The following is a 27,668-nucleotide window of genomic DNA, read 5'->3' on the forward strand; positions in this document are numbered from 1 at the left end:
CATGCACATCGATACATAGGAGGTGCAGCCATGTCCATACATATGATTTATTATCTATATATCCGCGCGGCCGCTGCTGGGGCTGCGGCGGGACTCGAACCCGCGACCTCAGGACAGCGCCGGGGACCACAGCTCCCAGGAGGCAGCGCCCGCGGAACTAGGCGCCGCGGAGAGCCCCGCCTCCACCCAGCCCCGCCTTCCCATTGGCCGAGAAGCTGCCAATCCAAGGGAGAACGGCGGCGGATTGGCCGGCGTGGGGCGGCGGCGGGTAAGCTTCCTGCGGCCGCCTTTGCATTGACCCCGGCATGGTGAGCGCGGATCGGGGGTGTCTGCCCGGGGGGGCGGGCTGGCCCCGGGGGTGTCTGCCCGGGGGGTGCATCTCCAGGCTTTTTTGGGAGGGTGCATGCCTGGGGGGGGGGTGTGTGTGCATGCACGGGGCTGTCCCGGGGGTTGCACGCCCCGGGGGGGTGGGTGCATATCCGAGTGGGCATGCCGGGGGTGTCCCGGGGGGGTGCATGTCCGGAGGGTGCCTGCCCGGGGGGGTGCACGCCCGTGGGGTGCATGCCGGTGCTGTCCCATGGCAGGGACAGGGGCTGGGAGAAGCAGACAGCCCCGGTGATGCAGGCTGGTGGAGGCGGGGGGGGGGTGTCTCCAGCTCCCCCCACCTCGGCTTTGGGGGGGGGGTTCAAGGGCCGGGGTCACTCCCGGAGGGTGTCCCCGGTGCAGGCGGTGATGGGGGTGCAGGTGGTGGTGAGCCTTCTGGCAGCCAGCGTCATGCAGAAGATGGCCCCGCATTGCTCCTTCGCTCGCTGGCTGCTCTGCAACGGCAGGTACGTGGCCTGTCCCTCCCTGCGCGTCCCCGGAGCTGGGGGGGGGACTCGGGGACACCTGGCACCGCTGATACCCGATTGCTCCTTTCCAGCCTGCACCGCTACAAGCATCCCTCGGATGAGGAGCTCTGCGCCCTGGCAGGCAAGCAGCGTCCCAAGGCCAAGCGGGACAGGTCAGCTCAGCTCGTGCCCGCGGCTTCGGCAGGCAGGAGGGACTTGAAACGATAAATATTTTGGTTTGGTGATAATGGAAGTCATCCCGGGATGCTGCGGGATTCCGCTGGGCTCCGGGCCGGTGCTGGTGATGAGGAGCCCCAAGCTGGGGACGTGCCGCCACGCGAGGGGCTTTCGGCACCGTGGGACGCAAGGGACAAGCCAGCTCTTTGCCTGCCGTCTCGAGCCCAGGTTTGCCTTGCAGGAGGATGAACGGCATGACGGATGACAAGCCCCTCTCTGTGCCCCGGGACATCGACCTCCGCCTGGACACCAGCCCCATCACCGCCGTGGATGCTCTCGGTAATGCCCCCCGTGCACCCCCAGCTCCCTCTGCACGCAGGACCCGGCATTGCCCTGGACCCGGGACCCCCAGTAGGTCCCCACAGCACGGTGACACGTCCCTCTGTCACACCAGTGCTGCGCTATTTCCTGGAGTACCAGTGGTTCGTGGATTTTGCCGTCTACTCCACTGCCGTGTACCTCTTCACCGAGGGCTACTACTGCCTGGCGGACCCCCAGAAGGAGACGAACATCGGGGTGCTCTGGTGCTTGCTGACGGTCGTCTTCTCCGTGTATCCTTCTGCCGACTTTTGGGGCGCGATTGCTGCCGACCGCTGGGTTCAGGCTGCCAGTGGGCAGGAGAGGGAACCCACCATCCTTGGTTTTTCCCCATTAAAAGCCAGTTGAGGTGGAAAACTTAAATTTCTGGATTTATAAACCACTCACTGATGAGCTGTAAAGGTGCCTAATGAGAGCTTTCCCCGCAGAGAAGGTGGCAGCGGCCTAATGATGCAGATGCTTTACAACATGCTAATGAGCAGGGGGGTCCCACTGGCATTGGGGGGGGGTCCCGAAGCCCCCAGTTTCCTTGACGGCCACCCCTGACCCACAGCAAGGTCTTCTTCATGGTGATGCGCCATTACTTCCGCTCGGAGGAGGGGGGTGAGCGCTCTGTCTGCCTCACCTTCGCCTTCTTCTTCCTCCTCCTCGCCATGGTGGCCCTGGTCATCCGTGAGGACTACCTGGAGTTCGGCCTCGAGCCCGGTGGGTGAGGGGGGGACAGGGAGAGGCGGGCGGGCAGGTGGTCCTTGGGGGCTGCGGGCACCCCGCTTACGGCGGGTTCGCTCCCCGCAGGGCTGGCCGGTGTCAGCAGCAACCTGGAGAGCATCCTGAAGCAGCGGGGCTGGGAGTGGACGTGAGTTGATGACCGGGCAGGGAGGAAAATGGGGTTTTCGGGAGGCTTTGTGGAGGTTTGGGGTGGGAAAGCCTCAGGGGCTCACCAGGGATGGGGTCGACCCGTTTCCCCCCCGCGCTACCTTCTTTCTCCACAGGTTGCCCCTCGCCAAGCTGGCCTTCAAGCTGGGGCTGGTGGCCCTCTGCTCCTTCTTGGGTGCCTGCCTGACCTTCCCGGGGCTACGCCTGGCCCAGACGCACCTCGACGCTCTCCGGATGGCGGCCGACAAGCCCCTGACCCAGTTGGGTGAAATCTGCGTGTGGGAAAGGAGGCGAGGGGGTTGGTGCTGGCATTTTGGGGGCTGGGACACCCCCCCTCCCTGCTCTGCAGGGCAGCGAGGAGGTTTGATGGTGGGAGAAGGGTGTTGGGGGTGTGGGTGAGGACCGGTCCCTGCCCACTGAGGGATGGAGGGACAGGGGGTACCAGGCTGTATGGGGGTCTCGTGACGGCTCCGCTGCAGGGTCCTGCTCCACGTGAGTTTCCTGGCGCCTGTCCTCGTGGTGGTGATGTGGATCAAGCCCATCTCGCGGGAATTCCTGCTCCACGCGCCCATGGGCAAGCAGACGGTGCAGCTGTAAGTGTCTGACTGTGTCCCGGCATCCTTGCTCCAAGGGGAAACCGAGGCACGGGTGCACCAGTCCACCTCCTCCAACACCAGTAGCCCCCCCCCATCCTCCCCACTGCTGCCACCTCTCCCATCAGACACCCTTTCTGGGACACAGCGGGTTTCTGGACCCTGAGATCTCTCTGACAGCCCCCTCCTCTTGCCCCAGCATGTCGGACTCTGCCTACAACACCGCGCGCCTCTGGACCATCGTCGGCCTCTGCCTGTTGCGCCTGGCCGTCACCCGCCATCACCTCCAGGCGTACCTGGGCCTGGCCGAGCGCTGGGTGGAGCAGATGAGGAAGGAAGCCGGGCGCATCACTGTCCTGGAGATCCAGCGCAAGGTCTGGACGTGGGAGCTGGGATGGGAGCGGGGGTCCGGGTAAGACCGCCGGCCTCCTGCTGATCCCTGCTGCCCACAGATCACGAGGATTTACTGCTACGTCTCCGTGGTCAGCCTGCAGTACCTGGGACCCATCATCCTCACCCTCCACTGCACGCTGCTCCTCAAGACGCTGGGTAAGGAGGCGGTAGGGGGAATGCGGGGAACACGGCGGGGCTCAGGAGGGGCAGGATGAGACCCGCAAGTCGTCATCGAGCCATCAGCATCCAAAGCGTCCCCAGGCTCTCAAGGCGTGGTTTGCGGTCGGCACGAGCGTAACGCACGCAGCGAGCGTGCTGGGACTCAGCCACCAGCATGTCTAGCACGGGGATGGGCCTGCAGCGTGGGGACCGACCCCCGCAGACCCGTCCCCTCTGTCACGCAGGGCACCACTCGTGGGGGCTGTACCCGGAGCCCCCTTCCCTTCCCCTGGCAGCAACCGCAGCATCGCCGCATCCCGGCGGCGAGGACAGGGAGGACGTGCGTGCCGCAGTGGAGCAGATCACGGGCGTTTTGGGTGCCATCTTCACCCCCCTCTTCTTCCGCGGACTCTTCGCCTTCCTCACCTGGTGGGTGGCCGCCTGCCAGGTCGTCACCAGCCTCTTCGGCCTCTACTTCCACCAGTACCTGGCAGCCTCCTGACTGGAGGGAACTGGGATGTGCCTCGGGGCGCAGTCGGTGCTCGGCTGCTGGTCCCCTTGCTCCTGCCTTGGCCGGTTTCCCCCCCTTCGGACGTGCTGGCGGCACACGTGGACGCGCACATGGGGATACGTCTGCCACCAGCTCTCGGCACGACGGGTTTTATGCATCCGGGACAGCGTGGGCATCGCCTGCTCCTGCCGCCGATCACCACTGTGCCTGCTTTCACCCCGCTGCCGCTCCGGGCTGCATCCCTCCAGCCCCTCTTCCCCTTTCCTGATCCTGCACGGTGATGGAGGAACCAAAGCCCCGCAGCTGGGTTTGCTGCTGCCTGCCCTGACCCGACACAGGGACGCTCGGCCGCTGTGTTTTCCTGGAGGGCAGCGGCTCCTGCCAGCCCTGGGTGATACATGCTGGGCAGAGGACTCGGTGGGGATCGCCCTTGCACGGTAGAGACCCTACGGCCGGGTTGGAGCGGCAGCTTGGGTTGCCAGCACAGACTTTGGGGTTTGCTCTGCCTAGCGTTTGCCTCCACCGGCGGAGGGTGAGTGTATTTTTGTAGGGTTGCTGCTCTGGCCAGCTGGGTCAGGGCTCCTTGGGGGTCATCCCTCTGTTTGTGTGAAATCCTCAGGCCCAGCAGCCTCGGCTGTTGGCTGTTTTAGAAATAAATAAGTAACTCAGAGTCTGTTTGCCACTCCAAAAGCTGCTGCTTTACACTTTGCAGCCCCGAAGCCCCTGGAGCAGGGCAGGGGTCCCAGCTGCCTTTGGGCAGGCGGGCGAGCGGCAAAGCCCCCATACGTGTTATTGCAGCAAGGGGAAGAAGCCGAGCGCTCGAACAAACACTGCAGCCCATCCCCATCGCACTTGAGGAGGAGACCTCACGTTCACCCTATCACAGCCCCAGTCGGTGCCTGTTCCTTGCCCTTCCTTGGGCGCTGGGATCGCACCCAGGCTGATAACGCGCTGCTCAGCCCAACAGTGGCTGCAGGGGGGGGGAAACAGGGTAGACGGCCCCTTGTCCGTCTCAGCTGAGCTCTTCCCCACCGCACGGTGGGTGCTGGTCCAGCTGCATGAAAAAGGATTAGCAGGTCTGGGCTGCTCAGAGAAAGGGAGAGGGACTCTGATCCTATTTGATAGCCTTGTAATGGTCTTAATTCCCTCTTGCTAAGGGCCGAGATGAGAAGGCAGCCCTTTGCCTGGTGTCAACAGGGGTAATCCGGACAGCCCTCCTCCGCCTGATTCCCAAGCACCCAAGCTGCAGACACAGTAAAATCCCTTTTGCAAAAAAAATTACGGGGAAATTTCCCTTTTCCAAACAGCTGGGGAAAACAGAGCCCAAAGCAGCACCATTAACCAGCACAGGACCAGGAGGAATTGGGCTCCAGCAGCGCTGTCGCCAAGTCACGGGTGGAAAGGTGCAAGGAAGAAGCGATTCCCCCAGGGCCGGGATGCAGAAGGGACTTGTTCCAGGCTGCGCCGTCCCATTAAAAGCTAGTCTGACTGTCTTGATGGCTCATTTATCTAATTTTCCTTAAGCATGTGGAGGAAGCAGCCGGGGGCTGAGCTGGCAGGGAAGCCTTCGCGGCAGGAGGACGGTTGCTAGGGCCTGAGGTTGTGCTGCATTCAGACATGCAGACAGTTCCTCCCCTGAGATCTGCCCAGACATGACCCTCTCAGGCAGGGACAATGACTGATAGACTAGCCAAGAGCAGGAGACAGATCCACAGGCACTGAAATTGGGCCACATCAAATAAAATGAAAGAGCCCCCCCATCTTCCTCTTCTCCCCAGAATTATTTTTACTCTTCGGATCTTTGCTTTATTTAGAACAGGGTACAGGCTGGGCTCTTGCAAAGGGCCACGCTCAGGCTCTTAGCGGAGAGGGGAGCAGCTGGGATCGAGAGGTTTTCTTGCCGCAGAGGTTCTGCCGGCACTGGGATTCGGACTGGCAGCAGGAGTCCCTGCTGTGACCCAGCTCGCGTTGCCCCTGCTCCCCTGGAGCACACCTACCTTCGGCTCCCGCTGAGCCGCGCTTGGCAAGAACCCGAGGGCTGGAGGCAGCTCCTGGAGGTCTTCCCTTCATGCCCTGAGAAGGAGGGAAGCAGTGAGCCCTGCCTTCCCACCCCACTTCCATCCAAAATGAGATCCCCTTGCCGTCCTTGCTGCCTGCATCCTGCAGAGCTGTTCCTGCTTGGAGCAGGCGGAAAGTTCTAATCGCAGCTCTCTGTGGCTGACAGCTGAAACCAACCCGGCTGGATGCTCCCCTGCATGCAGGGAGCCAGAAAACCAAAGGTAGGGATGCTACCCTCAGCTGGCAGGGTCGAGAGGCAGCTGGTCCAGGGGAGGTGGACAGGGACCATTCTGCAGCTCTGCCACAGGCTTCCTGCAAGGTTTGGTGCAAGTCTCAGCCTCTGGGTCTGTTTTTCTTGGGGTACAACCGGGACATCAGCTCTGCCCTGCCTTGCAGAGAGCAGCAGTGGGCTACAGGGAGGTTTCTCCGGGAAGGCTGGACCTGCCCTCAGTGCTGAGACCTTCCTACCTTGCAAGGCAGTGCAGTGTCACATCCACACTGGACCTGAAATGCAGCTGAAAGCACCGAAAGCCCCAAGAGCTAAGCAGAGCTGAGCAGCAGTCGGGGGTCCCCAACTTGGGGGAAGCAGCCGGGCCATGCCTAAGCCGACAGTGCCACCTGCTGCCATTGCACACCCGTCCCCATCCCAGACTGCGGCACTGGGGATGGGGACAGCAGAGGCCTCCACAGGTTTTGAACCATCTCCAGGGTTGCTTTCCTTCCTTCAAGCTTCTCGCAACTTCCACACAAAGTCCTGCGTGTCGACCCGTGCGCTTTGGAAGGAGCTCCATGCGCAGGAGACTTGTGTGGTTGGGGACACAGCCAGCCCCCCAAGAGGTACCCCTGGCCACAACCCTCCTCTCCCAGACACCCCCATGTTTAGTCCCTCAATAAATCCACCAGATGTGCCAGGCTCCTCTCTCTTATGGGCGACGTAGAGTAGGAGACACCCTCAGAGAGCCTGCAAAGTCAATTATAATTTTTTATTAAATATACATCCTCTCTTGGCACAAATCTTAAAATATATAAACATTATATAACAAAGTGTCTTCACTGCAATAAAATAGAACTCCAGATCCAAGAAAAGCAGTCAAAATTGACACACACGCATACACGCACACATTGATGGTGAGGACACATCTTGACAAAAGGCATTTAACAGTGTTTGTGCTAATATATGCATAGACCACACAGGCAGTGAACAGTGCTGGGAAACCCTGCATCACATGGCATTTAAGGGGGAGATGGGGGTATCAGGAGGAATCAGCCCCTACAATAAAAAAGAAGGCTGTTTTGTAGGAAAGCCACCTCCTCCTCTGGCCCAGTCCAGGGAGGGAGGGTCCATAACACATGCCCTGGCTCTCTGCAGAGGCCCAGTACCCAGTCAGGCACTGGGGAAATGGCATGGGAAGTATCCCACTGCATTTCCTCATCCTCCTGCCCACCCAGGACTGGTGCCAGACTCGCTCGGGGTTGCCACAGTGCTTCTGCTCAAAGTTTCCTTTCATGCCTCATCTGCTTTTGTGTTAAAGACACCAGAGGTGGAAGACGACAGTGCTCGAGTCCTTCTAAGCAGAAGGTGATAAGAAGTTAACAGAAGTACCACTATTTTTCCACAGAAGCTATGAAACTGCTTTCAGAGAACTCCCGCAGAGTACCAATGCTACACCACACTACCCACCCCATGGCTTTCAGCGACTTCATGCCTCGGGAGGCTGTGACTCCTCTCCTGATCCTTCCACCACAGTCCTGCCAACCACCAGCCGGCTCTTCAGCAGCTCTGCCTTCCCAGGGAACTGGCAGAGGTCTGCACTGGGCATGCAGGGGAAAAGGTTTGCAAGAAGCCAGCTCAGATCCCACCTCTCACATATTCAAGTTCCCTAACTGACCCTCTGAGCCTCCCAGAAGGACAAGCTCTCCCCGAGCTACTTACTCAGCTAGCAGCCATTTTCATAGAGTAAGTGGGCATCACATGGAGGTACCAAAAGAGGAAACGACAAGAAGCAGCAGCATTTCACAGCTTGTAAAGGAAAGGTGCTAGGAGAAGTGAAGGTGCTAGGTGGGACAAGTAGTTCAAGAACCTTTCAAAAAATCTTCTGCCCCATCATCTAGTGCCTTTAACTTCTTGTCCCCCCACACAAGCATCCCTGCCTGTGAGTGGGAAGCCTAGTTGGGCTATTTGGGCATCGCTATCAAAGCTGCAATTTTGTCATTTTGGATGCATTTCATTGGACCTGATTTTCTTGAAGTGCTAGTGCGGGACTAAAGGTGCAGAAGCAGGAAGGGAGGGAGAGTAGACAAGAAAAAAAAAGCACCAATCAATGTTTGGTAGTAATGCGTTAAGGAATAATGAAAAACATTACTTTAAAATAAAAGCAAGGAATTTTAGAATAATAAAATGAAAAATTGGGGAATTTGTGGTAGTAAAGAAGTTCTAAAGAAAAGAAGGACTGGAGAATATTCCAGTTAGACTTGTCTCCTTTTTCAGAGCTAAAGGCAATGGACCTTCTTGGCCAGCACACAGGCACCCTCCCTTTCCAAATCAGCATGCCCAAAACTCCTCGGGCACTCATTCCAGGCAGCAGAGAGATCTGGAACACGTCTCAATTCATGCAAGGATTAAGAGAAGGGAAGAGAACACTCTGTTTCTCCTTTTCTACATTCAAATCAGAGAAGAAAAAAAAAAGCTATTTAAAACAACCCAAAGCAATAACACACAGTTACTCTGAACACTTTTGCCCAAGAAACAAAAGCACCAAAACCATTACAGACTGAATTCAAAGATCTGTCTCTGAACAAACACTCAGCCTGCAAAACTTGGAAAAACGTGTTTGGCTAAAATTCCATTGAATTAAAATCAGGTGCAGCTGCTAATTAAGGAACAACTTATCTGAGCCCAATGCTTCCAAGTCTGGCTGTGCTTCAGGTCTTGTTTCTCAGAGTCCCCAGGCTCTAGATGAGCCGCCTGCACAGCGCTTTGGCTGCAAGGTGGGCAATGCCAGGGTCAGCCAGCCAGAAGCTGTCTCCTCCACAGGCTTCCCGTTCATTTAATATACCAGCTGCACTCCTGATGTAGCAGAAGGTACCCTGTGCAGATCTGCCCTCCTGTTCAGTCCCAAACAAGAGGCTAGTCATCCAGTGTAAATCCTTTCTCAGTCGGGACCCAGGAGGAATTAAGCCACCTCTGTTGCCATAGGGGTTCAGTGATGCTCAACATCTCATAAGACAAGGTCTGCTGCGCTTGCCTCTGAGATGATCTACCGTACTGTGGAGCAAAGCAGCCCGCTCTAACTTGGATGCCACAGTTCAGCTTCCTCTCGTCTTCATATAGTACCCATCAGCTGTGCAGAAAGGACTGTGCTTTGAACTGGAAGCCTCCAAGCTGAGAGAGAACTTGGCATGGATTGTACACACAGTCAGACACACATACACGCACAGTCAACTGCTGACACACCTAGTTGCTGGTCTGTACCTCACTTTTGCGGTAGGATGCAACTGCCTTAGTATTTCTTCACTGGGCCAGACAAGATAAAGACAAGAGCAGAAGTAATTGGCTTCTCCATTGGAGAAAAGAAATCAGAGCTCTTGCAAAGGACTAAACAAAATTTCACCCAAACGAAGAGCTGATCATCTTCCATTAGCAATGGGAGCAAAAAAATATACAGAATTCATGGCTATCCTCTCTAAAGACTCTTAAAACAACAACACCTAACATTAATTACAAGGTAAATCAGTGACTGCAGTCAAGTTTCGCAACGGAAATCATAATTTGTGGGCTTGGAGGCAGAAATTACTGCGGTTAGTACCCTGCCCATCCACAACCACTAAAGTATGATCGATCCCATGTGTTCTGGGAACACCATGCATGCTAATACTTCAGTATGCTGGCTCTCTGCCATGTCCACAAAATGGAAGTGTAGGTGCTCAATTCCTAGGGAGATATTTGGCATTAGAAGCAAGTTATGCTTCAAAGAACAAGTGCAAAGACAAAAGAAAGGAGAAAGCTATTTCTACCAATTGTGCAATTACCTCCATTCCCATTAATAAAGCCATGACACAAGGCCCAAACTACAACAGCTAAAATACATACACCAGAAAAGGACAGCTTTTAAATTATGCCTTATTTTTCTTTATACGTTATGGACTATGTCAGCTGGAAAGGGATTTTTAATCTTGGCTTATGTAATCTGATTCTCAGAGAAGTCTAAAGTTTGCTCTGACCTCTCCTGCACTCCAAATTTAATATAGGAATGGAACATAAAACAAAACCACCCCCAAATCTCCATTTCCCTGAAAACTGATTTGAAATAGAAACACTGAAAGGTACTTCACCATTCATTTTCAAATTGCAACTAGAAATGATTGGCACTATATATAATTTCTGAAGGGTCAATACTGGCTGTGGTGCCCATCCTCCCAAGGACCCAGTTGGTCCAGAAGAACTCTAGGAATAAAAGCAAGTGGGCTTAGGTGTGGACTAATGAATGGAGGTGACACAACCTACACAGCAGGCACCAAAAGACAACAAAATTGTTCAGAAGCAGGGCCAACAGCTTGAATCAACTACTAGGCTGTATTCACCAGACGTGAACAGCCTTTCAGGATAGCTAAGTCCGCGTCACATGTGCGTCTTTGAGATGTTTGTTCTCGCATTGTGCATAAAGCCACAACAATAATACTGAAGGATAAAACTGCTTAAATTTTAAGTATGTAACACTTCCTTTTCTAGTGCATCAACACTACAGTCTGCCAAATCCCTCAGAAAATGCTGCCTTTAAGACCATGACAACAATGGAAGGGATTGGGTAGCCCGAAAGCACTACTGCAGTTCGATTCAATCCAGTTTGTGAATCCAGGCACAGCCCCTACTCAGCAACACTGACAGCAAACATGAGAATTTGATTTACAAAACCGCTCAGAACTTTTGCTCCCTGCTGTCTACAGTCTTTGGTAATCTCAGAGGGACATTGCAAGCAAGGGATATTTTATGCAACTCAACCCAGAAATGAGAAGAACATTTGAAAAAGGGCAGCATTTCCAGCCAGAGCTCACATTCAACTTCCAGAACAAGAGAAGCAACCTGGACCTGTTAAATCCTGCTGTGTCCTGTTTTATGGAAACTGATGCTTACAGGTCAGAGGAATGTGAAATTCCCTACAGACTAACTGGAATATTGCACTTGGTAGACCGCCTCCAGCTAACACATGTTCAGTAACTCTAAACTGCCTACCAGGAACAGCAGTCACTTCCCAGATTCAGGGGTTCACTCCAACAGCACCAAGTCCTCTCTTTCATCACGCACCACTTCATCTGCCCACAGAGACCAGGTGAGGAGCCAGCAGCAGCACATATTTGTTTGAGAGGCTCCACTCCTGGTATCAGACAGTAGAACAGAAGGGTGAGGCAGCTACTTTAGAGGACTCAGTTCTGCAGAATTGTAAGAAGAATTTTGTTTAGGAAAGAGTTAGTTTCAGGTTGAGGTTTCCAGATAACTCAGAGGCTCATGAAAAAGAAAAAAAAAAAAATCAACAACAACAGAAAAAAACAAACAAGAAAGGTAAGTTCTCAGCTGCAGGAGAGCATGTACAAAGTGAGGGAAAGCTAGCATTGCTCTTTCTACACATGTTGTACTTTTCCCCAGCAAGGACTGTAGGGATTAAGCTACTACCTTTCAACATTAGTGCTGTGCTGTAATTTACGGAGAAGGATCTGCGTCAGGTCAAAGGTTGTGAAGCTTATTCCCACTGCAATTGGACCTTTGACCCAGTTCATGCTGAGTCCTTTGTACAAGCCACGGATTAGTCCCTCTTCTCTTATAATCTCCTGCATGGTGAGAAGGATGGAACTGTACGTGTGTCCCATAACCCCTGCCGTCTGCATTCGTCGGCGAACCACATCCAGGGGGTAAGAAGCTGACTGGCCAATCAAGCCTGCACAGGCACCAAACAAAAGCCGCTCCGGAGGGGATGGCTGCAATTTCCCACTGTGATCTGGGAAAAAGAAAGCAGCAGAGTGTAGAAAGCTTCTTGTAATAAACACATGATTAAGGTCAAGTGGGCTGAGAGCCAAAGACAGTACTGAGTGCCAGAGCTCCTGAGATTTTGTTCCCAACTTGGTTGTTAGCTGACTTGGTATGTGACCAAGTCCTTCTGCACCCAGGACTCGCACCTTCTTGTTCCTCTGCAAGACAGAGATACTGCTTTTCTGCAGCTTGCCTTCTTCATTGTCTGGAATTGGAGAGATGGAGGCACAAGGCATCCTCCACAAGCACAGAACTTTGCAATTGGCTTCAAGGCCAGGAAAAGGACTTGTACCACTGAATTCAAACATCTCAAGTTGGCCAAAAGCCTACACCATTTCACTTGGAAGCAAACCAAGTTGCTTTTACCTGCATGTAGTTTCTTCAACGTCTCATAGGTGAAGAAGCTGAGCCCGGCATACGGAATCACTCCAAGGATGGTTGGTGTAAATCCCCTATACAATGTCTTTAATCCTTCCTCTCGGGATATTCGGATGAAGACATGAACAATATTGCTGTACCTAGCATGTGGACACAAGAAAACCAAATCTGTGCTGGTTAGTGACTGCACACACCAGTAATATTTCCAACAGGGCTTTCTGAAGAATCAACAATTAAGTAATTCAGCTCTGAGCTCATCGAACAGCTCAGAAAGGATTTCAGAAGCCTGTCTGGAAATGGAGAAGCCAGTCACCAGCTCTCCTATAGCCCTATCATAACAAGCTATCCTGTCTGTTAGATCTCTTCCGGAGGCATTGTGCCAGCTGGCCTCCTAAAGAACCAACACACAGGTTTTACTAGTGAGGTCTTTCAGTATCGATCTCCTTCCAGCCCCTGGACTAACCAGGGCTCTGGTCGTTTAATCAGTGCTCAGACCCCAGCAGTAAGAGGTTTATTACACCAAAGGCTCTGAGCAAGAAGTGACCCAGAAAATGGGAATAAAGTCATCTGACCTTAAAAGAAAGTTCTGCATTTGTTCGTGGTGCTTGTACTTGCTTTTGTTAGGCACTTACATCTCCTTCGGCGTGACAGCCATTCGAGCACGGACCATATCCAAGGGGTAGGTTAACATGGCAGCCGTTGTGCCTGCCAGAGAGCCAGCAATGAATCGAGGAAAGGGTGTCAGCGCTCTAAAGTAAGGTGAGAGAAGAGACCAAACAGATCACCTGGAGATGGAAATACTATGTGGCTTTTGAGCACGGCTCTACTCTATCTGCTACTGAATCCCTTCCCTGCCTGTGTACTGAAGAGAGGTGGGTGGGTGGGGGTTGAAGCAGCTGTGGTTTGCCACAGCCGTTCAAGATGGAGGCTTAGAGAAAATCTCTGTTGAGGACAGCAAGCCTGACTTGGGGTGTCTCAGACACTACATGCCCAAGAGCAAGAGGCTCAGGCCACACGCACGGCTCAGATAACAGTGCAAGGCTGGGTCTTGTTGCTTCTCCTGCAAAGAAAAGCTCTTTGTTTTGCCTGCCCACTCTCAGCACAGGGAAGCGCTAAATCAATGTCTAGGCCACTTCTTGCTCACGCCTCTAGAAGACAGGGTCTTCTTCTCACAAAGATCTCCCCTGTGCAAGACTAGAAGCCCAGCCCTTTGCTTAGCCCCCTCACACACCCTGTTCTGCGAAGCCATCATGAGAGGGGCTGGCACAACTCTGTACCAACAGAGCTTTCAACTCAGCAGGCCTGCACAAAGCAGAGAAACGTGCTCCCTCCCTACCATCTATGGTCCCACAAACTGCTCCATCCTCCTCTGCAAGGATCAAAGCCACGCTGCATCTTACTTTCCCTGGAAGCCGTAGTAACTCCCCAGGAGCTGCTTGTACTCTTCGTGCGCACAGAACTGAATGGCGGCGTAAGGAATCACACGGACCATGGTGGCTGAGTTCCCCCGCCAGAGACTCCAGAAGCCTTCATTGAGGTAGGTGCGATAAATCAGCCTGTAGGCTTCCTGCAGGCAACGGATCAAAGGTCAGACAGGGAGATCATGATAAGAGGGAGTCCAAACAATAGAGGGGGAAAAGGTGACCCTATAGCTTAACCTCTCCAAATCCTCCTTCCCACCCCAACCACAGTAAGCTGATATCAGCTGTTTATGCTCGCAATCGTGACTCCAGAATAAGACAACTAAAACGTCTTCTCTGGGGAGACCAAATCAGATACATTAGAGCGAAAAAGAACTGGAGTCAGGAAGACAGAGTTTTAGATTCAAGACATCTTCATTTTCCCTCTGAGGGTAAAGCACAGAGCTGGATTGCTGTTTGCACAAACCATTTCTCAACCCAAATTAATCTTCTTAGTATAAGACAGAAACATTTGGATTACACATATTAGCACAGCACACATGGAACAGCTGTAATGCACATGCAACAAAACATTCAGCAAGCCATGACAGCGATCAGCTCCCAAATTCAAATTTCCTATATACTCTGAAACAACTCCAATGGTGGTTGGGGGAAAGAAAGCAACCACTAGAGGAGAAGGCCTAACAAAACAAAGCCCTGAGCAACGCCACAACATTTACTGTCATGTCACAGGTGGAACCTGGAGTATGAACGAGGACTGAGGCCCCTCTGTGCTAGGCACTGAACAAAAACATGAACATGAAAGAGCACTGTCCTAAGAAGTATTATAAACAGTATGGTTTCCAGTCTTTCCCTCTATGCTCTTTCACTATGACTGCTGCTAATAAAACCCAAGCAAGAAAGTTAAATAAATACAAACAGAAGATGCTGTTAGGGCTATTACTACCATTAATCAAACACTTCACGTCAACAGGAGAGAGACACATCACCTCACCTTGGCAGAAAATCTTTTTGAAGACACTAAAAAGAAAAAATGAGCATTAGGTCTTGCAATACATTTAGATGGATCAAATAAACCATACAGGCATTTTATCTAAGGGATAAAAATAGAAGCAAAAGAATTAATGCAAGAGAAAATTGAGATTTTTTCTAATAAACAAAGACTTTCCACAGGTAAGTGCTCCCAAACTCTCTTTAGCATATAAGTTCATTTTTCCATCTACTGTTATGAAAAAGCTCAGTTTGTGTCACGCTTCTTAAAGCGCTAAAAATAAATGAATAAATAAAAAACCAAAAAAAAAATCAAAACTGCACCGACCACTTATTTTAGTAGAGCATTTCCATGCACAGGTTCCAAACTAATGCCAGAATCCAGCAAAGAACGGGTCTGTTTAGTGAGGCTCCACGCAAGAATGGTTTCATCCTAGCAAAACTCAAATGAACACTCAGTTTCTTTTCTTGCATCCATTCAAACTGACAGCATCTCTTTAACTATGTAATACACAAGGCATTTGGAAGCAAGATTTATTTGGCATACAGCAGCTCTGTTTTGTAACATTCCTACAGCAGGAAGGAAACCCAGGCTAAAACCCGAACAGCAACGCTAATGAAACATGGTTCCAATTAAGTGTCTATTGCAGTTTCTTTCAAACTCCTTTGAGACTTGTAACCTCTCAAGTGTATCAAACAATCACATGCAAATACATTTTCACCAGGTTGCTCCTTTATGCAATTCAACACTTTTTTTTTTTTTTTTAAGAAATAAAAACACCTCAATAACCAATTGCAGCTGGCTCTGCAACGGAAAAGAGCTCTTTTCCCTCTCCCACAGGAAAATTCTTCAGTCTCTAGTTCAAGGGACAACTTTCCTACACTCACATGACCCAAAGATGCTTCCCCTCCTCACAGAGAGGGAAGAGGCCCCAGAGTAAAAACCTTTAGGAGAGCAAGAGACTACGAAATCCATTAGATACTAAGGAGTTGGTCAGAACGGGGCACGTTTTAATCATACCCTTTGCAGCGAGTTTAATGGGCCAAACCAAACAGGTCTTTTTATAAATGTAGGCCTATACAAATTAAAGGTGATTTATATGGACAGCTGTTGACTCACCCCAGTTCTGCTGTTTCCACCTCACCTCTGATCCTGACATTTCCAACCTTAGATGAACTACAGTGTTTGTTCTAGTGAGAAAGCACAGCGCGTACTCATTGCTGCACAAGCATCTGGTCACAGATGCAATCCCAGCCTGCAGCCAGCCCAGGCTTTAGCTCCCTACAGCTTGAACTCCCTGATCTATATCCCCGCTATGCCAGACCTCAGCCCCTGCTATGTTGAGAATGAAAATCATGTCAAATGAAAGTCAATTCAAAATTAAATCTCATCCAGGGATTAGATTAAACCTACCCAATTCATTTAATCTGGGATGTCAACCAGATTTAAAATTCTTGGCCTCACCAAATGTCTACTGTATTAACAGTCTGCACTATTCCCTTTGGGACAATCAGTGTAGCTGACAGTTCCGGCACTGAAACAGGGGAACTGAACACAGCCCATGATGGGGCTGAATCCCAAATCCTACTAAACACGTGAGAATTTTCTACTCCAATTAGACTCATTTCGTTTTCAGTTACACACTTTACGGGTTCCAAAAAGGGCTTTGTAATACAAAGCTAGGTATGCCAGCTTCAATGCTTGTTTCAAATCTAACCAAAACAATTCAACTGCAATACAATGCAACTCTTAGTAGAAAAGACTGCATACATTTGAGCAGGCATAGCCTGGCATCCAGCCTTTAGCAAGAAACTCAAACAGCTCAATTACGTCCCTACAGTGTCACCACATCTTCTTATGTTGCTCCTTTCCCTTCGCCACCGTATTTCTCTAAACTGAACAGACACAGAAATCTGGAGTGTTAGCAATCATCCCCTCAAATGCTGCCTTTACAGTGCCTATTTACTCTGTACTCCAAAACTCTCCCGTACGTCACGGAACGCATGTGGCCAGCCAACGTTCATAAGCCACAGGCATCTATCCCTAACCAGCAATATGTGCGTCTGTGTTACACTGAAAAAGCAAAACTCTTGCTGACTACCATGAGACTTGGATCCAACAGTACGGGCCAGATGCACAGCTGATTGACACCTGCAATAATCCTACCAAGAATCAAACAATAGGTTTTTAGACTCAATTCATTGTGGTAACGTCACTATTCTGTCTGCATCCTGCCAGGTCTCTGCAGATTGAAGAAGGACAAAGCACTGGAGAACAGGCTGGCTGAACAGATCAGAGAAGCTGTTTTGGATTCTGCTAACAATAAAGTAAGAGCATTTTGCAAAAGCCAACGGGACTCACCTTGAAACATGATTTTTGTTCTATCCAGTGGAGCTACTGCAGTTTTAGCAACAGCACCAGCCAATGCACCAGACATCAGGGAGTTGAGTACTTTTTTTTTCTCCTGGTTATCCTGGAACAAAGCATTGTTTAGTATGACACAGTCAATCCTAAGCAAAAGTTGTAATATTTTTCCTTTTCTGCAGCATTTACCCCCTCTCAAGGGCTTGGGTCAAAATTCTCTTCAAAATTTCAAGCACAGTAAATTCCTGGTCAGATCATGAAGCACAAAGATTAGACTTGTCTGCCAAGATGCAAAGTTCCAAGGTCTGCCACCTCTTACGTGTACTGTTTTCTCCCTAATCAGATTTCTAAAAGCCAAGTCACTATCTCCTCACGGTTTAGGCACGTAGAGAGGCATGTTTCTTTCTTACCCTTCTAGTAACACACAAGCCCTATTTCCACATTGTTCCCAAGATCCTAAGATTAAAACAAGACAGGTTTCCTACTACGATAAATGGAATGGAAGCATTTTTATTATTGACATTCCTGCCACAGTTCATATTTATAAAGAAGCTATCTTCTCATAACACATGGACAGAAACCAAGTAAATGACTTGAAATCTAACACTGTAAAGGTTACAGACTGAAAGACAAGTCAAGACAAGGCTTAAGAATGTTAACTTTTGATATGCTTCTCATGAAGAGGAGTTAAGATTTTTATTTTTTCAGAATGCTTCACAATCAAAAAGTTAATGTTTATTACCAAAATATATGCTTCAGTTAAATTTTCCCTTTCAGCTCTGCCTGTCTGGTGCTAAATGCAAGGGTAGCCATGCAAGGCAGCACTGCGTGAACTTCAGCCAGAGTTTTGGTCTAAATTAGGCCAAGGTTCAGTGTCACCTTCTCTACCAGTGTTTCTAACAGGAGTCTAGCAACAGCAGCAAGAGCAGGGAAACCAAGACTTATGGCTCTCTTCCCAGCTCTGCCACTAAAGACATAACAAGACATAACCTTGAACTAGGAATGCAGCCCTGCCTGCCTGTCAGCTGTGAGCAATGCCCAGCCTCTTCCCAGAGGGCTGGAACTGCTTGGCCATCCTCAGAGAAAGCAGAAATTACAATTTTTCTGACTTGCTCATACACTACAGCTCTTTCAGGACTCTGCAGCTCAAATCCCATTGAGATGCTTCCTTTGGTAGCCATGCAGCTCTTCTCTCAAACCTACTGCATATACCCAACAATCTCGTGCTCTTACCTCTGATGGGAGATGGGTTGATGTAACTGGCTCCACATCCTGCCGTTTGAAATCCACTTGACCTTCTCTCACACCATTACCCATACCAGTTGCACTTACAAGTGGGCAGAAGAGCTACGGCTCCTAAATTGAAAACAAGAACAAAGCAAGAGTTAGTGTCAAAAGTAGGAAATACACAGGTAGTAAAAAGCTTGTACAGGAAGGAGCAGCGACCTACTCCCAGGGCCATTTTCAGTAGGAAAACCCCCCTTCCAAGCTCCCAGATGAAGAGCATTTCCAGGATCCTAGCGCCATTTCCTTCCTTTAAGGTGCAAACATATTGGGGGGGGGGGGGGGTGTGTACTTTGGTGGTATGTAAAAACTGTGTCAATCATATTCACTCTTTTCAGCCCACAAGGAACTCAGCTGCAAGTTACAACATCAAAATATCCATAGTTTCTAGACAGAAGAATCGGATCCTCTTCCATTGCTTACAGTGAGGATTTTGGTTGCTACTCAGTTTGCTTGCTGAGCATCTAGATATTGGAGAAGGCATACAGAAATTTAAAACCCAGCCCTGGAAAATGGAAAAAATAGTCACAGCAGTAAGTCCCAAAGCCTGCCATAAGCAATTGGAGGTTATTTTAGGAAACAGATAGATCCAATGCCTCACACGTGCCATAAAAGCTATTTTGATGATGCTAGTGATTTGACAAAGCAGCATATCAGTGATTTCAGAACTCCCTTTCTTCATGGTTGCAATGCACACGTGCTTGTAGCTAGTGAATCAGTGCAGCTTGCACAGATGTTTCTTGCTGTGATACATGCTCTCACTTGCCACATGAAAGGCAAGGTCAGTCTAACCTTAGCTGCAGAGTATAAATGCAGAGATAATGCTTTAAGTAGAAGCTATCACTTTAGCATCTAACTTTCTAATATTTCTGCTTTTTATGATGCAATTTTTTCATCCTTAAATATGCAGAAATGAAAGAGCTAAAGTTTGAAAAACTTGAGTTAGCACAGAAAGGTAGCCTCTCAGAGGCCTGAATCTATTCACAAATGAGGTGTGTAACTCCAAAGATTAGTTTTCTAAGCAACAAGCCTGCTCAAATAGCTGATTTTCCATTCTGTTAGCTTCCTTTCAAGGAATGTGGCATTAGGAAACCTGAATTCCCAAACTGCTCCCCCATTCTGCCACAGCCTTCTCACATGTACTCCAGCAAGTTACTTCACCTCTGCCCATCTCCGATGCCTAGGAAACCTCAGGCACAACAACCTGATTACTTGGAAAGACCATCTTAAGACTATTTTTTTTCCCCCTTTTTAACAATCTCTAGATATTATATGCTTGTCAGCACCTTTCATACTTGCTGACCTACTTTTTTTTTTCCCCACATTGCTCTCATAAATTAGTGCCAGACTTCACTTTCAAAACCCCTTGGTTGCAGCAGAGATATTAACGCAAAGCCAGAGACAGATCAGCCTTGTCTGTATTCGTGCATGACCAATTTGTGATGATGAAGCTATGCACGACCCGTGCACTCAGTCCAAAGGAGGACAAACACACCTGGGTATCTTTAATGCCAGACATCACTTGCTAGAGCTTTGGGAAGACACATATCAATGCATTTACAACTCCTGAGGGTGTTTTCGAAAAGAGGAGATCGCAGGATGTTGCTCAGAGTAATAACTCAAAATTTTAATGAAAGAAAACATCTGATAGACTAAAGCACAACCTAAACAGCATCAATGTTTGCACTTGAAAAGTTTTATCACGGAAGCTTGGTCACATCAGACCATGTGAACAAAAACTCCTGTAAGGATCAAGACCAAAGATGATTCATAACACTATGGAGCAGAGCACTTCATTAAATTATTCTGAAGAACACAGACTGTTGATTATTTCTAATTACTATCTGCAGTTACCTCCTTTCCTTCTTATCTCACGTACCTGGAAAATATATTGTAAAACAATGCCTTTCAGCAAAAGCAGAAAAGAAATCACAGGTAGAGATGATATCCCTAGCTGTTTCAAATAAAGAAATGTAGGTCACAATATCAGATTTATCTCTACCAAAAATAAACCCACAAAAATAGAAATCGTGCTAAAGAGCTTAAGAATGCAATACGCAACTTTATTTTAAAACATGATTTTGAAAGATGATTGAGAAAGAGATGACTAAAAGGAAATTTTAAAAACTAAACTGATGTTATTAAGCCTGGACTTATTTTAGAACACGCACATGCATAAAGATGATATCCATCTACTCAACAATATTCTTTTTGAGTCTATTCAGACAAGTTCTTTTTTTATTTTCAGCGCCCAATGCCCTGATCTTACAAACACCTGTCTATATGCTCAGTTTTACACATTAAAACTGCCCACATGCTCTATATAAATGTAGGCTCTAAACTTGCAGAGGCTTAAATGTAAAAATAGCATTTATTATTTTTATTCACATTTGCTCGCTGCAAAGCAATGCAGCTGTATTTTATTTTGGAGCTGGGCTGGATTCTGATGTCAGTAAGTTATTAACTGAATTCTGGCTGTTATGACCAATAACGCACATTGGAGCCACAGAGAACAAAGCTTTGCTTTAAAGTTTCAGTGTGAATTTGTAGTGCCTGGCCATTAGAAGCCAGATATTATTTTGCATATACAGCAATCTGACTCGCTCATTAAGTAATCTACTGAAACCCAACATGGAGCAGCTGGATATTTTTTAAATCCTTGTATTTTGTATAGCTCCATACACAGTCATTACTTATGTTTACAAAGCCACAGGAAACAAGAAGAAAATAGCTGCGGATTAGATTTATTTTTTTATAAAACACTTCTGTGTTATTTATGTTGTAGTTACGCGAGTCCTTGTCACACATCTGGATTCAGAGTCCTCAGTACTACATGCTGTAGAGCAAGCCATTCCCCTAAGAGAATATACAATCAGAAAGCAAAATTGCTGGCGAAGGCAAGTTCAAAAGTTAAAGAGGTTTAATGAGTAACATACACTGTGCTTTTACAACAAAATTCACCATAGTTTATTGAAAGTACAATGCACTTACTCCGGCATCCAGTTTGAACTCCATTGTAAAACACTGCCTGTAACTTAGGCTAATTCACAGACAAAGATTATTTACCAAATTGCAAAACAGGGAAGCTCAGGCCCTTCGTTTCTGGCAGTGGCATCTTAGACAAACTGATGAAGTTAGCTGCAATAGTCTGTTTTGTGATGGTCCTTTGAGCCCTGGGACTCTTTCTAGGTATCCTGCCTGTGTTCTAGCAATTGCAGAAACGTCTGTGCGCTAAAACAAGTTTCCTTCCCTGCATACCAGGAGATGCACAGAGTATGCTCTGCACATTAAAAACTAGAGCATTGTTAGTCTTTCCCTTCCATTCTCCCAGCCCTCTCTAGCGGCACTTAATGAATACCTGAGCAAGTTCAATCAAGCTGTCAAATTGACTCTCTGACAAGTTAGACATTCTGCTTTTCTTGGTGGTGATTTTGATTAAAAGGACAGGCGAGACAGAATCAAGTTATTCAGATGATAAAAGCAACCTACCAGGAAGAATGTCTTACAGGCAGGTGCCAGTTCATTGCCCAAAGGGGGGTGGGGGTGCAGAGAAAAAAACAGCTCTAGCTGTCCAAGCCACTTGTGAATCCAACCGTGATGCTATATTTCAGCTATTTCATTTGCACATATTTTAAATTACACAGTCTTAAGATAATTAGTTCCTCAGCAGAAGAGCCAATGAGTTTAAGCGACCAGCATCACAACTAAGAAGTACAAATGCTCCAGTTAGGGTGTGTACAATTAAAATCACATTGCTAAAGGCTTGCAGACTATTATACATTTCCATTTTTCAAAATTAAACCTTATTTAAAAGTTTCAGTTCACATCATTACAGCACAACCTGCCTGAAATCCCTCCTTTTTGTATTTTACCAGCTACACACATGCTTTCCTCTGGCAGATTAACACGACCAACTTCCAGGAGCTGCAGGAAGGAGGGAGGGAGGAGATCTGGATTTTGCACAAAAAACTCACAGCTGGTGGAGGTAGAAATCATGCTGCCCATCCTCTCCAGGCTTCACTAACATCCTAACCACTCCCATTCTGCCAACACCTAGGCAGACCCGAAACTACCCATTCATAGCAAAATACCTTAACTACAAAACCAGACCTAGTCATTACACTTTTCACATTACAACCTAGTCAGAAAACAGGAGAAGCCCGGGCAACCAGCCCAGAGACTGGCTTGCAACGTGTCATTACCAAAAAACATGTTTGTCTGATACTCTCCAGTGGAATTTAGACCTGCCACAAAACACTAAGATTTCTGAAAGAATATCATCTATCCAGCCAGAACAGCAGATACGCTGCAAAGCAAACAGTCAGCACCATCAGCTATCTGAATCCAATGGCAGCGATTTGCTAGGAAATGTTTGCTTTTTCCTCGGACAACCCCAATAGTAATTATAAAAGTAGTTTAGAGCCCTGGACATGGGAATCCCTGACAGAGAGGTAATGGCAAAATCACACAGTTTCAGCAGGCCAGAGCTGCTATGACTTGATGTCCACAAAATGCACTGTATTTATAAGATAGGTAGAAGAAACTTAGTCCTGCTATCCACGTCTCTCTGATCACTACCAAAAATGAGGAGACAAAACAAGGCACATACAGGAACTTAGAAGGCTTTTTATTCAATTGGGGATTGTGTACAGCACCCACCATACTTACCGCTCAGAGACAAACTTGCACAAACTTGGATGAAGTCACAGTTCACCTCTGGGGCAGAATTTCAATTTCATTCAGGTAAAGCCACTTGTATAACTCCACTCAGATATGCCAGCTTCCCTCATTATTCAACAGCTATCCAGTTCCTAATTCTTCTTTTTTCATTTTATTATGTTGTTAACATCACTAATGAAAGCGTATAATTAAATTAGGAAAAAAGAAAACCAAGAGAGTTCCTGCAGAAATTTTCACACATTTTCCCAGGCAGGCTGAAGTTAAACAGTACCCAGGGAAGTTGCTCAATTAGATTTCCTTCAATTGTTATTGTTAAACTGAGCAATTGAGCCTGACAGAGAGAGAAATGTGGTAAGAGCAGAGATTACTGCAGCCTTAAATTCACCCTTGGAGCAAAAGCATCACAGAAAATAGGGCGGAAACACTCAGAACGGGGGGATGAACTATAACTAGATGGCCCCTTGAGGTCCATCTTTGCCTTCCAGTTTGATTAAGCCATTAAAAATCAAAAACAGATACGCCCTGAAGACTCAACTCTCTTCAGTCACATTCATCTTTTAGTTGCATACAGATCTGATCCCAAAACATTAGCTATGAATAGTGCATTGCACTTCTTCCTTTAAAGGTCTGTACAGAAACTGTTAGCATGATTTGAAAGAATCATTGACTAAAAGACTCACTAAATTACAGTATCTGGAAGAGTTTAATTTTTTTTACATGCTTTCTTAGCTCCAAAGTACAAAATAAATGCTTCTCCTGCCTCCCTCAGCCAGATATAACTCAACTCTGCCAATAAAACTAAGCATAAATTCTTTGCATGGTTTTAGATTATCTGACTTAAGCCAGCTGTTGAACACTGAGAAATGGTTAAATCTAAACCTCTGCTAGCAAAGCCAGCTGTATTATTCAGAGGAGTCCAGGAGAGTTGCATTTTGAACGAAGCTTGGAAGGCAGGCATGAGCCACAGAGAAAATCTTGGCAAGAAAAAGAACCAGTGCTTCATTCTTCGGTTGCTAAAAGACGACTGTTGCTGGGAACACCTCAACTATGCTTTCCACAGCCAAAAACTGAAGACCAGTTCTTATCTGCAAGACAGACAACAGCTTTATCTGAGGGAGAACAGAGCACTTAAACAAGGAGACTGAATCAAAGGGGCCCTCTGCTGAACCCACTCCATTTATCAGACAGGAATCACCTTCCTTCAGGAACAGAAGGCAGAAAACCAAACAAATCAACAGCCACACACACAAAACCCCAAGCATCCTCCCAGCTTGAATACTCCTCTCAAAAATTATTTCTCAATGGTAGTGTCAAAGAAATGACAGTAAAATATTATATATGACCTCTTGGTCAGCAGCCCTGCTGCAGGCCCATGCAAATACCAGCTTTCCCATCAGTGGATCCTGGATATATTCACCTGAATGTCACCACAGGCACGCACGAGGTCCCAGAGTGACAGATCCCAGCACAGGTGAAATTTTTTAATTCAAACTGAGATTATTTGGAATACAAGCAACCCCCAGTCAATACATGAGCAATCTTTGCCAGGAACTATTTCATCACAGTAACGAATAATTACAATCTCTGCTCTAAGAGCCCAGCAGTTCCAATTGCTATGAAAAAAAGGAGAATAAAGAACTAAAATCTTCCATCATTAAGCAGAACGACCCACAAGCGTGCCAAACAGGTGTCATTTCCTAACGGCAATGCTTTCCATATTGACTGTGCAGGGTCATGGTAGACTGCCAGTTACCCACCCCACTGCCTGTTGTACTCACTCTAAATTGTACAAAAATTAATGCAAAGTTAAGCATCAACTCTGCTTAGCCAAAGCGTTACAGATTCCAACTAACTTTGATTACCTTATAGTAACTCAGGCCTAGCAGCACTAACAGATGACACAGACACACCTTCACCATTAACTGCACAACAGCAAGAAGTAGCAGATTTAAAGCACAACTAGAGAGCAAAGAACCCCTCCAATACTCGTTTATTTTGTGACCTGGAGTAAGCTGCATTTCAGTTCACCTTTCCATACAAGACAAAACATAATGCCCCTTTGTAAGACAGCTACCAGGAATACTTGTATATCACCTGGAAAACAGAGAACAGCACTGCAGCATGAAGTATTGGTACCAGTTTCACGCAAGCAAGGTACAAACCTGAATGCGTCTTCCTACAATTAGCAGCAAAGTCAATAGAAGAAAGTTATTCCCGGTTCCTGAGCTTTTTTCTAATAGCAAACCTGTCTGACCTGTACCAAGCCCTTCTGCTTCACCAGGTAACCACACACTCAAGGCTGCATTGGTACTCACCTTACGTTTTAATGCAACCTCTTGAAGCAAAGTTTAACATGCCAGATATGCCTGAAACACCCACTTGCAGTGGGGACTGCCTAAGTCAGTGTACTAGCTATAGCTGCAGGTCAAGCAAAAAGAAATTATTGCAGCTTCTGACTCGTACTGCTGTGCTATCAAGAGCTAAAATTCCCCTGCCTGAAGCAATCATTGGGGCCAGAGAGTTCCTGCTGAAATCCAACACCAAGGACAGTCCCAGTCCCCCCTCCACAGCAGCTCTCCTCAGGTCCGACATTCAGAAGTCCTAAACAATGATTTTGACTTGCTGGGGGAAAGAAAAATAAGTGTTGAGCATCCATCACTCTAGCAGGATGTAAAGATGCTCAGAGTTACCTAGAATCCAGCCCCGGTATTTTAGACACCCTATCACACGACTATTTTTAAGACATTCACCCACAGGTTGTTGGTATGATTATACCAACCCTCTGGTACCCTTATTACACAGTCTCTCTTCCCTCAGCCATTTTCCAACACCCACAGACATCTCTTCTGTTCCTTTACACACACACCCTTCTCCCAAACTAGAGTCATTTAAAAACCAGAATGTTTTCAAAACACTCTAAATTCATCAAACCACAGAAAAACATTGGAGGAGTGCACAACCTCCAGAAAAAGCTTTGCAGTTAATGTGACCGTGACGCGTAAGAACCCAACACAAAAAAGAGCCAAGTGACAGCAGACTCCAAATCCACTCTATGCAGTTTGCTAAATTAACAGCCAACAGGAAAAACACAGTCAACAAACGCAAACACATCTTCAGCTTCTCCAAACTTCAGAGGAGTGCAGGTTTAAGGCCAACAAAGCAACTGCAGCACCAACTGCTACGCCTGCGGTACAGCGAGCTACGCGTTTGCACGCAGCAGAGAAGGTGTCACAGCGTTTATTAACCCTGCACAATCATTCCCAGCGTTTTCCATGTGTCTTTTTACGTTACGATTTAAACCCTATCCGAGGTGCTTCTTCCATTTCCATATTTGAAGGCAAAGCAGGAAAGTCACCCCTGCTCTACAACTTTTTGCTTACGCTGAACTAGGATAGAAGCAGAAGACATGGAGAGCGCTGCATTTAATGCCTTCCACGCCCTCTGGTACCTACCCCTCAGCAGAGAAACACAAGCTTGCCTCATTCTCAGGTTCACATCAACTTAAAAACCAAAACAAACCCTCAAAAAATCACACCTCGCATCGAAGCGTGCATCTGGGGACTCGCACTCATCTGAGCCCAGCTTTGACCAACAGACTTTGAAGGGAAGAAGCAGCCTGATGGGCTTGACACAGACACCCGCCTCACCCCCGAGGAGCGGGACAGGCAGGAGAGGCAGCAGGCAGGAGGCAGGCAGGCGGGGGGGGGGGGCAGAAGGAGGCAAGAGGAGCAGCGGGACAGGATGGCAAGGTGGAAGGACAGGCAGGTGGTGAGGCAAGATGGCCAGCGGGGCGGGCAGAAGGCAGGCAGGGGCCGGGAAGGCAGCCTGCGGGCAGCCGGGCAGCGCGACCCGGGGTCGGGCTGGGCCTCCGGCGCGGTGCCGCAGCTCGGCGGTGACCACGGTTAAGGCCGACACCGTTCTGCTGCGGCGCGGCTCCAGCCGTTCCCCCGAATTCCCGGGCGAGAGGGGGACGGCGAAACCCGGCCGGAGAGAGCCAAGAGCCCCACCGGGACAACACGGAGAGAGACCGGAGGGGGGGGGGGGGCGAAGCGGCGGTGACCCCCGCGGGAGGCCGCGGCAATGTCACCCGGCCCCGCGCGCCGCCACACGGTCCCGGGGCCTCCCGGCCCTCAGGAGCGAGGCCACGGCGATGGTGCGCCCAGGTCCCTGTCAGCGCCCGCCGACGGGGCGTGAGGGGCCCGGGGCCGGCCCGCACTCACCGGCTCGGCTCCGCTCCGCGCTCGGCGCCGCCTCAGCCGCTGTCTCCCCCGCGGCCGCCAGGCCTCCCCCTCCCCCGCTGCGGCCGCCGTGAGGCGGGGCTTGCCCTAACGGGCGACCAATAGCGGCGGGAGGGGGAGTACGGTGCGCGGGGAGTGGCCGCGCGTCCGCAGATAGGCGGCGGCGTCAGCCAACCGGTGCCGGGAAGAGGAGGGCTGCGCCGGCCGGAGGGAGGGCGGAGCGCGGTATGAAGTGGGTGGAGGGAGGAGGCGGGGCGCGCCCGGCGCAGGGGCGCGCAAATCCCGCGCAGGGCCCTGCCCGGCTCTACCCGCCTT

At 49.0% G+C, this 27,668-nt stretch overlaps 2 protein-coding genes across 2 annotated transcripts; one reads left to right on the plus strand and one right to left on the minus strand.

The window, feature by feature from the left end:
- Positions 1 to 272: 272 nt before the first annotated feature.
- TMEM161A (transmembrane protein 161A) lies at positions 273 to 4,593 on the plus strand. Its single transcript, XM_075037462.1, has 12 exons — positions 273 to 308; positions 727 to 830; positions 923 to 1,003; positions 1,249 to 1,346; positions 1,462 to 1,618; positions 1,939 to 2,090; positions 2,181 to 2,241; positions 2,378 to 2,521; positions 2,741 to 2,854; positions 3,054 to 3,228; positions 3,307 to 3,403; positions 3,652 to 4,593. Exons 1-12 carry the CDS (start codon positions 306 to 308, stop codon positions 3,906 to 3,908), a joined length of 1,443 nt encoding a protein of 480 aa, XP_074893563.1. The 5' UTR covers positions 273 to 305; the 3' UTR covers positions 3,909 to 4,593.
- Positions 4,594 to 6,944: 2,351 nt separating this feature from the next.
- Positions 6,945 to 27,406, minus strand: SLC25A42 (solute carrier family 25 member 42). The gene is made up of 8 exons (XM_075037869.1): positions 27,336 to 27,406; positions 18,385 to 18,507; positions 17,149 to 17,260; positions 14,791 to 14,816; positions 13,776 to 13,942; positions 13,008 to 13,124; positions 12,364 to 12,515; positions 6,945 to 11,965 (listed from the first exon to the last, which is right to left on the minus strand). Exons 2-8 carry the CDS (start codon positions 18,466 to 18,468, stop codon positions 11,640 to 11,642), a joined length of 984 nt encoding a protein of 327 aa, XP_074893970.1. The 5' UTR covers positions 18,469 to 18,507; positions 27,336 to 27,406; the 3' UTR covers positions 6,945 to 11,639.
- Positions 27,407 to 27,668: the final 262 nt, after the last annotated feature.

The sequence above is a fragment of the Buteo buteo genome, chromosome 10, assembly GCF_964188355.1.
Source record: "Buteo buteo chromosome 10, bButBut1.hap1.1, whole genome shotgun sequence".
In the NCBI taxonomy this organism is placed as follows: Eukaryota; Metazoa; Chordata; class Aves; order Accipitriformes; family Accipitridae; genus Buteo; species Buteo buteo.

Excerpts from the sequence above, each read along its gene's own strand:
- TMEM161A (XM_075037462.1), top strand. Across the intron at positions 1,619-1,938 it reads CTGACGGTCGTCTTCTCCGT|CAAGGTCTTCTTCATGGTGA; the intron begins GTATCCTTCTGC and ends CCTGACCCACAG. Across the intron at positions 3,404-3,651 it reads GCTGCTCCTCAAGACGCTGG|GGCACCACTCGTGGGGGCTG; the intron begins GTAAGGAGGCGG and ends TCTGTCACGCAG.
- SLC25A42 (XM_075037869.1), bottom strand. The coding sequence starts at position 18,468 with ATGGGTAATGGTGTGAGAGAAGGTCAAGTGGATTTCAAACGGCAGGAT. Across the intron at positions 14,817-17,148 it reads AACAAAAATCATGTTTCAAG|TGTCTTCAAAAAGATTTTCT; the intron begins GTGAGTCCCGTT and ends TTTTCTTTTTAG. Across the intron at positions 12,516-13,007 it reads GCTGTCACGCCGAAGGAGAT|GTACAGCAATATTGTTCATG; the intron begins GTAAGTGCCTAA and ends TCCACATGCTAG.